The sequence below is a fragment of the Pituophis catenifer genome, unplaced genomic scaffold (assembly GCF_029215685.1).
Source record: "Pituophis catenifer annectens isolate HBS135680 unplaced genomic scaffold, rPitCat1.0.hap2 SCAF_16, whole genome shotgun sequence".
Classification (NCBI taxonomy): domain Eukaryota; kingdom Metazoa; phylum Chordata; class Lepidosauria; order Squamata; family Colubridae; genus Pituophis; species Pituophis catenifer.
In genome coordinates this window covers 1,964,965-1,974,642 of record NW_027256896.1, presented here as the reverse complement: position 1 = coordinate 1,974,642, position 9,678 = coordinate 1,964,965, and the positions used below count along the sequence as shown (strand labels likewise).

The 9,678-nt window shown below is 57.0% G+C and overlaps 1 protein-coding gene across 1 annotated transcript; it reads right to left on the bottom strand.

Annotated features, from left to right (window-relative positions):
• Positions 1 to 457: 457 nt before the first annotated feature.
• Positions 458 to 5,736, bottom strand: LOC139325235 (heparan sulfate glucosamine 3-O-sulfotransferase 2-like). The gene is made up of 2 exons (XM_070955030.1): positions 5,287 to 5,736; positions 458 to 1,506 (listed from the first exon to the last, which is right to left on the bottom strand). Exons 1-2 carry the CDS (start codon positions 5,733 to 5,735, stop codon positions 888 to 890), a joined length of 1,068 nt encoding a protein of 355 aa, XP_070811131.1. The 5' UTR covers position 5,736; the 3' UTR covers positions 458 to 887.
• Positions 5,737 to 9,678: the final 3,942 nt, after the last annotated feature.

The window sequence follows — 9,678 nt, the reverse complement described above, 5'->3', positions numbered from 1 at the left end:
GGCTGCTGAGGCAAGCAAAGGAGAAGGAGCAGAACAAGCGAGGGGCTGCCAGGGACCTTCTGCTTTGGGAAGGAGCTGCCAGCTACTGGGTGCCAACGAGAAGCTACAGCCCTTCCGAGATGGAGGGCGCAATGCTGCTGAGGGCAGCAGATGCACAGAAGGATTGGAGACACAGCTCAGCACTCCTGGCCCTGGTAGGTGGTGGCAGAATTTGGCACACTTGGCAACTGGAGAAGGTGCTCCAGCAACTGGCTGGGCCACACACAGCCCTCCTCGAGGACTGAGAAAAACAATTTCTCTCCGCTAAGGCTAAAATACATGCCCCCCCCGTACCTGTACCTGTAGGAGGAATTAAAGCAGCCCCCCCATCAAACCCCTGCCCCCTTCTCCCAGCAAAGGGACCTGCTGGGGCTCTGCCAGGCTTCCTTTGGGTTGGCTGGGACTTATTTCACAGGAAGGAAGAGGAGACAAGAGAGACTCCGGGACAAGCCAAGGGCTGGGCCTCAAGTACCCGTAATAGCAGAAATCTGTGCTTTATTCATGGGAAGAAAAACAGCAGGGGGGTGAGGGGGGGACCTCATACAAGGTGGCATCTCTGAGGTTTCATGGAAGGACTGCAGAGTGAGGGAGCAGGTGCCCTTAGTGCTTACATAGGGATTTTTATAAACTCTGTTTCTATACCATTATGAAAAATAAAATCCATCCTTGGGCCTCACATACCCTGATTGCACCATTGAAAAGTTCCTGAAGGCTTCACCAACCCCAGCAGGATAGCCGTGTGCTGCAATGGCCCTGGCTCGAGGGCTGGACTTTGGCCTGCTGGGCTGGTTCCCCATGGCCAGAACGAAGGTAGAGCTGAAACGGTTCCCCCAGCCTGCCCCCCACTCTCATTCCCACCGGAAGTCTCGCCCCACGGCTTCGTAGAAGCGGATGTTGTAGGGGCGGTAGAAGTCCTGCAGCTGCTCCAGAACATCTGGGTCAATCTGGACGTGAGGCCTGCCTTTGGATTTCCCCAGGCAGCGGGGCAGTGTGCCTCCCCCGGCCTTCTTCAAGCAAGGGAAGCCCTTGGTCTTGTTGAAGAAGAAGTGTTTCTCGGTGATGAGCCGTTTCAGGCCCAGGAAGTCCTGCACTTTGGCCATCTCCTCCGCGGGGTCCGTGATGAGCCTCTCCCCGCTGACAAAGTGGATCTGGGAGAGCGGGAAGTACTGGAGCCAGCTTTCCAGGTGCAGCGCGTAGAGGCCAATGCGGATGGCACTCCAGGAAGTGTCCACCAGGCCGAGGCTGCGGTTGCGGAAGGAGAGCCCCTCAAAGGTGGGGATGTCCGGCCTTTTGGAGAGGGTCTGGGTGTAGTCCGAGATGGCTCTGGTGACCGGATTCCTCACCACCACAATCAGCTTTGTGTTCCGTGACATGTTGAAGATCCGCTGGGGAGCTTCCCGGGTGATGTAGTAGCTGGGGGTCTTCTCCATGGTGATCTGGCTGTCCAGGGTGCGGGGCATCAGGTGCCTGCGAAGGAAAGGCCCAAAGAGGTGAGGAACAAAGGGGAGAAGTGACATGACAAGAGGAATTTCTCCACCTCCACCTTGGGCTCCCCTTGGAAGCCACCAAAGAGATTCTATGAGAAAGACCTTTTGCCTCTTTGCTCTCCAAAGAGTGGAGCTGCTTCCCTCCTAAAAGAGACAATTCTGCATAACTATTTCACTATGTTATTTGTATTCTGCCTCGATCAATGGCATAGTAGTTAACACATAAATGGAAAACAATTTTAAAAATCCATAGTAGCCATAAAAACTAAACAACAATAAAATCATAACTCGCAAAAGTAAAATAAAGAACATTAAAGCAGAGATGGTTCATTATGAATCAAACTCTCTCCAGCATCTTTCAAAACACAATCAAGGAATCTCGGGTCTTCTAATTGGATTCCTTGACCAGTAAACCTTCCATCCCATGATGACCCTCTAGCTTGTCTTTAAATATCTCCATCAAATGAAACTTTGCCGTCTCCCAAGGAAGCCTGTTCCACTGTTGAATAGCTCTAACCACGAAGAAAACTTTTCTGATCCCCAACCAGAATCTGCTTATTGCAAGCTGTCCTGTCCTCTGGACCTTCCCTGAAAAAGTTTGCCCATCATCTTCGTGACACCCTCTCAGATGCTTGAAGACGGCTGCCGTGTATCTCCCCAGTATTCTCTTCTCTTCTCTTCTCCAGGCTAAACATACCCAGACCTTTAAAAAGTTCTGCATAAAATTTTCCTTCTGGCTTCTGACCATCTTGTTTTCTCTTTGGATATGACCCAGTTTGCTAATATCCTTCCTAAAATGTGGACACAACTTTCTACTGTGGTTTGTTCAACTCAGAATAGAGTAACGATGCTCTCTTGATCCTGACATTATTTGCTGGCTGCCACCTAGAACTGGCATTTGGCACATGTGCGGCTTGTGATCTACCAACTAGAGTGCAAACCAGACTTTGACTTAAAATCTGCTAGAATTTCATGCAAGACTTCGTGAGCTGAAATCAAGGCACACTGTTCCAACCAGGACGGTCACTCTGTCAAGAAAGGGGACCAGGTTGGTTCTGCCGAGGGAGAGGGAAAGAACCTCCTGATTGTACCAGCTGTCAGCCAGGGGAACTTTGTGACCCGGAGACTTCTCTGGCAGAAGACTTCAAAGAGAGGCTGAATATGAGTCAGAGATGTCTCTGATGCAGATGATTCTGCATCAAGTTGGGGTCTTGGATTGGATGGCTCCTAGGATTCCTCTGCACTTGTCTGGGTCACAGAGATCCACCAGATCCTGCAAGCAGCAGCCACCATTAAAATGCTATTCCGGAATTGGAGAGCTAACACAGATTCCACCTGGGCTTCAAAGTGCTGGGCCATTTCAGCCCCCTCTTGTTTGGAGGAACAAAATTCTTACTCCTAGCTGTTAGGAAACCACAATAGGGCAATGGTCCTCTAGGTCCAAAGACTGGCCCCTGAGGGCCCAGGACCCCCTGCATTGCCTCTCTTCCTAGTGCTGTTGGCCGGGGAGTCTGCTGTGGGAACTTCCTCTTCCAGCTTTGCAGCACCCCCTTTGCAACCAGTAGGGAAATGCTCCCACTTACAGGCCAGGGGGCCCTGATTCTGGTCCTGCTCCAGCCTGGTGGGGAAGCAGTTGGGAGAGCTTGAAACTGACAATGCAGGGAAAGTGGCAAAGACACTCCAGAAAGTCTAACCAGCTCCTTATGTTCTGAATGAGGCAATCAGGGGGGAAAAGGCTAATCTAAAGTAAAGACTCATTTCAGAATGTTAACAGCACAAAAATGTGGCCTCTCCTTTTCCAAATCAAATCGAGCCCTCTGCCCTCCTATTCTGCCTGGTTAGAGAACCGAGTGCTAATGCTCAGCGCCAATGCCAGGAGACCAGTGACTGATGGAAGGCAGCTAATGTTGCTTTCAGAGGGGAGGGGCCTTGTACTTCTTAGTGACTGGGGTGGGGTGCACTTTGCCTCCAAGATAACAGATGACCACAAATTTACATGCCTGACAACTGTGGTTGGCTTGGGCCACAATGAGCAACGTGGAAGGTTCTTTCATTCTCCGATTGGAGGCAAGATGAAGCCGGCCCCATGGGGGATGGGGGGAAGGATGTGGGCAACGAATGCTCAAGTGCAAGAAGCAATGTGGCTTATGGGCTTTGAAGCAGCTTTGCCTCCTGCCCTAATGATGAAGTTTCTGAGCGGAAAGACCCCTCACGAGGGGTGAAGGAGATTCTCCCTACAATGGCTCAGGCCTCAGCCGGGCAGGGGCTGGAGACGCCCAGAGCCCCCGTCATTCCACAGTTTGCTCCATGTTCCAAGGCAAAAGCCCGTGGCTGCTGCTGTACAAGTCCCACCGGAGACCCTGGCCCTCTGGAAAGAGCAATGGGCTAAACATGATTAGACTAGTGAAGGGTTTCATTTAAAAGAAATATTAGTCAAATGGAATGGTTGAGTGGGGAACTTTAGCAGCAGCAGCAGCAGCCGGCAGTTCCATCCCTGGTTTACTGGCTCTGCACCTTTTGAAGGAGCCACTCTAGAAGTCCACAGGATCCTCCACAGAAGATGTTTTCAAGGTTGGCTCCTGAGCCTGCTTCCCACTACAAAGCCCATCAGCTGGGACCCTTGGAATAAAATGCCCCTCATTCTACTGAGCCCCTTCCAGAGCAAGGCTGGTGACCCAACCCCTCACCTCATGCCTCCATTTGGCTCCCAAGACCCCTGAAGGGAAATCTTCGCTTACGGTCAGAACCACAAGAACGTTAGAGATCAACTAGTCCACCCCCGTGCTCTAGCAGAGGAAAGGCTCTGCCGAGTTTCCGCTTCAAGATCAGACCAGCTGCAGTGCCTTCCCTTTTGTGCCAAACGGAGGCGGAGAGGATCTCGGTGCCGTCAGAACCGCAGCTTTAAGCCGCTTTCTCGGCATTTTGAGCCAAGAGAAGCGAAGGCTGCACGGATCGCCTTGGCGCCCTCTGAGGGGTTGACAGAGGATCTAATGCAGGCGTGGAAGCGCTCGGAGTGAGGCAGCCAAGCTCGAACTGGTTGGCCGGCTGACCGCTGCTGTGGGCAGGATCCACGTCCGGGATTGGGGACCCCCTTGGCCAACTGCCAGGCCTGGGCCGTCCGGGCTGGGAATCTCCCTCCTACCCTGGAGGAAGGCGGGTTCCCCGGGCAACTCGGGGGGTTCGGGTGGGAAGAAGGTAAGTGGGCTTTGTGCGGGGGGGGAGGGGGGCTGAGTGGAGGCCGGAGTGGCACCAGCCGGAACAGCAGATTCTCCCCGCCTGCTTAGATGAGGATTCCCGGGAAAGCCGCAATCGGGAAACCGGTCCAGGACCCGCCGGCCCTTCGGCTTCCTTGCCCCGCGGCGCCTCTCTCGGGGGCTTCTGCTGCGGCTCCGTTGTGCAAGGAACCGCCAACCCCTGCAGGGGCTCCCCACCCGCCAGCGGAGCCTCTCGGCCGGCAAACGGGGGGCGGACGGGGAGCAGGAGCGTCGCTTCCCTCGGCCGCCGCCTCGCCCGCGCGCGGAGCAGGCGGAGGGTCTGCGGGGCGCCTGGGAAAGCGCACGGCGGGCGCCGGGCAGGCAGCCGAGCGAGCTGGCGGGCGGCGGTGGAGCCCGAGACGCGGAGCAGCGCTGCGAGGTTCCGGCGCTCCGGCCCCGACGCCGCGGACGGGCGGCCCGGCGCGACGGGAAGGGGCTGCTGGGCGGCTCTCCGCCCGCCCGGTCCCCGCGACGGCCGCTTCCCGAGCTCCGCTGAGCCGCCTCACCTGTACCACTCCAGGCCCCGCTCGTAGTGCCGGTCGAAGAAGTGGGGCTCGGTGCCGAGGGCGCGCACGCCCGGGTGGCCGCGGATGAACTCCAGCACGGCGCGGGTGCCGCCCTTCTTGACGCCCACGATCAGCGCGTGCGGGAGCCGCTTGGCCACGGCCGCCTTGGCCCGGCTGCCCCCGCCGCCCGCGGGCCGGGCCGAGGGGGCGGGCGGGTGGCGGGCCGAGGGCGGCGCGGCGGCGGCGGGGCAGGCGCGCCACTTCTGCAGAAGTTTCTTGCGGGCGGCGGGCAGGGCGGGCGGGCAGCCGGCGGCGGCGGGGGGCGGCTCGGGGCCGCAGCAGAGGAGCAGCAGGCTGTAGCAGAGGCAGGTGCCCGAGAGCGAGAGCAACGCGCCCAGCAGCAGCGCCCGGCACCGCCGCAGCCGCCGCCTCCGCCGGCCGAGCGCCATGGCTCCATCGCCGGCGGCGGCCACGGCTCCCCGGCCGGCACCAGCGCGGGGTTGGGGCGCGCGGGGCCGACGAGCTCGGCGGCCCGCCACTACCGACCCCGCTCCCGCTGCGGCGCCTCTTTAAGGGGCCGCCTGACGTCAGCCGAGCCGGAGCCGCCTCCGCCGCTGCTGGCAGGCTGAGCCCCCGCCCCGAGTGGCCGCGGGGGCCGAGCGCGGGTTCCCGCGGGGCGGTGCTGCCCGCCTGCCCGAGGGCTGCCAGCTGGGAGGCTGCGGGGGGCGACCCGCTCCTCCTGGCCGCTGCTCGGGGGAGCCCCGGGTCGGAGGTGGCCGCGCGAGGTTCCCGTGCCGCCGCCCTCCCGGCTCTTTCGTCCCTGCGCCGCCGGGTCTCGAGTCGCGAAGACCGGCGGGCTGTGGAGCGCCTCCGACGGCTCCGCTTCCGGCCCGGGCTACGGGCGAGGGGACGCTGCCGGCGCTGGTGCCCCAAGTCCCGGGGCGGGAGGGCGAAAGCTGGCTGCTCCGGGGGCAGCGGAGCAGGACTGGGCAGAGCAGCAGCGGCCGGGCGAGGGGTTCGCCAGCTCCCCTCTGCACTGAGAGCGGCCGGGGTCTCTGAGGCAGCCCCACCCACTTTAATCCGGCAGCCTTCGGAGGCCCAGGGCCCCAGGGAGGGGCTCCCAAAGGTGGCCTTTCCCCCAAGCGATGGAAACTCCTGCGGGGAGTCCGGCTGACCCCAGGCGGAGGGACTCTTCTCTGCCCCGAAGGATCCAGCCGGAGGGTCGCTGTGCCCATTTGAGGAGGAATATCTTGCCAGGGCGCAGAAAGGGCGGGGGACTCCTGGCAGTGTCTCCCCACCCCCGAAGCAAAGTGGGTGGGTGAGTTTTCCTCCCTCCTTCCTTGGAGAAGGGGGTCTCCAGCCTCAATCTGTTCTGGTTGTGCAATGGGACCCTTGGAAGGTCAGTTCTGAGCAGCCTCCCCGGCACAAGCAGAGCCCAGACAGGGAAGGAGTGGGGGGCGGGGGGGGTTTATGGCTGGGTGGGGCAGCAGGAGGGAAGGAAGAGTTTTAATCCTACCAGTTGATTACTGAAAGGGTTTGAGATTAATCCTCTCAGGATGGGCGGAGCCTGCTGCAAACCCCCTTCCTACTGGCTGCCCAGGGCTGGTCTCATTCCTGCCTCTGCTGCGCTGACACCTCTCCATAAATGTCAGTCCTGTTAATTACCTGGATTTAATTGGGGCAAAGTTTTAATTGCATCACTACACTGGGCAGAGTTTAATAGGTTCACTCATTAACGACCCGGCTTGGAACCTTTAGCCTTGTGCAGCTTTGAGAGAGTGAGTGGGATCTGGTAGGTGGGGTGGGGTGGGATGGAGAAGAGAGGCAGCCACTCCTAGCCCCCCTCCCCCCCAATATGGAAAGAAACTATCTCCTTAGCCCTGCCTCCCCCCAGAGGTTATTCCCTTTCACCTTTTTCTAGGGAAAAGGTTTTTCAATCCAAGCACTGGATTGAAGGGATTTTCTGGTTGCTCCTTGGAGGGGAAAGCAGAGGTGCAGCCTCCCAGCCTGCCAGTTTCCTTTGTGGTTCGTTTTCTAAATAAACTAATCTTTGAAAAAACAAATTAAAAAGCTAATGTGATGCAGAAACTGGATATCCCCAGGAGGGGCTCACGGGCACTTTGAATTTACTGGCTGCCACATCTAGTAAATCTCTGTGTAAAGGGAGGGCAAATGGCAAATCCAGAGGAGGGGAGGCTTGGGGGCAGCCAAAAATCTCAGCAGGTGGTGCAGTGGTGCAAAGGGAAGGCTGCTCTGGGGGAGGCGTGTCCCTCCTCCCTCCCTCCCAGAGGTAATGTGGGTTGGGGCTTGAGAAAGTTTTAGGGTTCTGAAAGGAAGGGAGATAGGCGGAGGGATGCGACCTGGCCTTGCAGATGACCAGCCAGCCTCCCTCCTCCTTGCCTGGCCTTCAGGATGAGGAGACTGAAAACAGATCCCAAGCATTTCAAAAGGCAAGCGGTTCATCTGCAAAAGGGGGAAATTAAACCAAAGCTCTGAAACTTCAAGCAGGGCCAGGAGAGGTTGTGTCTTCGGAAGCTTTGCCTGAATCCTGCAGGCTCTGATGGGTCAGAACGGAGCCCTTTCTGAGGCTCAGGCAGGTGGGACGGAAGAGGAAGAAGGGGCCATTCTGCAATGGATGGCAAGTGAGTGAGCGCCAGAGCTGGGGGGTGGGGGGATCTTTGCAGGGCTGGCCATGGCTGAGGAGCAGTTGTGGGGCAGGTAGATGGGGGAGGGGTGTACCAGCAATATGGGGGGGGGGAATCTGCCCCCCCCAGCCATTGTCCTCAGATGCCCTCTGAGAAGACCCAGCCCTCTGCGGAGGTCTGGCAGAAACACCCAACCTTGATAATTAATTTGGTTCCTAATCCCCAACTCCAGCTGCTGCCTGGCAGCCTGAGCAGGTGGCTGGCCAGTGGCTTGTCCCCACCCTGGGAAGGGCTCTCGCTGTCCCTCCGGCCCATGTGACACCCACTTGCACTCCATGACACCAGTAGGAAAATAAAGAGCTGCAATTACTGCAAGTTCAAATCTCACCAGGCTCAAGGTTGACTCAGCCTTCCATCCTTTCTAAGGTAGGTAAAATGAGGACCTGGATTATGGGGGCAATAAACTGACTGTATAAATATACAAAAGTATGAAGGCTATTGCTTAACGCATTGTAAGACGCCCTGAGTCTCCGGAGAAGAGCGGCATATAAATCACGTCCAAAAAAAAAAAGAAGAAGAAGGAGAAGGAGAAGGAGAAGGAGAAGGAGAAGGAGAAGGAGAAGGAGAAGGAGAAGGAGAAGGAGAAGGAGAAGGAGAAGAAGAAGGAGAAGAAGAGGAGGAGGTCTGCTGGGGAAGAGCACACCCACCACGCTCGGAACTGGGAGGAAATGGGAGAATGCCTGCTTTGGTAATGCAGGGCTGCTGAACTGGGCCAGAAGGTAGAGGGAGCCAGTCTGACTCCTGCTGGGCCCCAGGGATGGTTGCCAGGGGCTCCTGTCCCTGGTGTGGTCCCTGGACAGTGCCCAGGCCAGAAGACCTTCTGGAAATGCCACCTGCTCTGAAGGCAAGATGGGAGGGGGAAGAAGGCAGGGCAGTGAAGCATTGGGGGAGGGAGGAAAGAGTCAGGAATGTGAAGAAATCTGTCCTCAAACCTCCCAAATATCTATTGACGGCCAGGGATGATGGAGGAGGAAGATCCTAACCTTTGCCCTTGTCTTCACTGATTTCCTTAGCCAATTTCTCTAATCGGCCATTTTGAATCATTTCTGCTTTCTTGTTGTCCCACCCAATTTTATGTCTTCAGCAGATCTGAAAGACAATCTCTCCATTTCTTTTCCCCAAACATTAATGGGAACTTTGACAAGGACCTGGGACTGGCCGTGTACACTCAACATCTCTGTGCAACATGGTGAGGACCATTGGCACATCTCCTGTCTCTTCCCTGATCCAGCTCACCTGGAAGCATCCACGGCTGCGGAGACCCTGTTGTTGTCTGAACCACACCTTGTTGTGTCTTCTTCAGACACTTCCTCAGGTTCCTTTCTTGCTGCTGCATAAGCTGAAATTTTCCTGAGCAAAACTTTCTGTCTTTCTGCCTGGCTTGGAGTGGGTCTTGTCCCCTCCAGTGTCTCCCCCCCCCCAAGGGAGAGGGACCACAGTCTCTAGGGACAATATGGGGGCATCCATGTACTGCGGTACACAATTAACACCCTGCCCCTCTCACCACAAGGAGAATATTTGGGGTCAGCTAGGGAAGAGAGAGAAGACAGGAAGTTCTCCCAATACTGCAGGTGCCGAAAATCTCACATTTTACCACATTTCCAAAATAATTCAAGGGACTGGTAAAAGAGTAAGTGGGAAGCAGCACTTGGAAGAATGACATCTTTCAAGAGCATTTTGAGACTAT

Excerpts from the sequence above, each read along its gene's own strand:
- LOC139325235 (XM_070955030.1), bottom strand. The coding sequence starts at position 5,735 with ATGGCGCTCGGCCGGCGGAGGCGGCGGCTGCGGCGGTGCCGGGCGCTG. Across the intron at positions 1,507-5,286 it reads CGGGGCCTGGAGTGGTACAG|GCACCTGATGCCCCGCACCC; the intron begins GTGAGGCGGCTC and ends TTTCCTTCGCAG.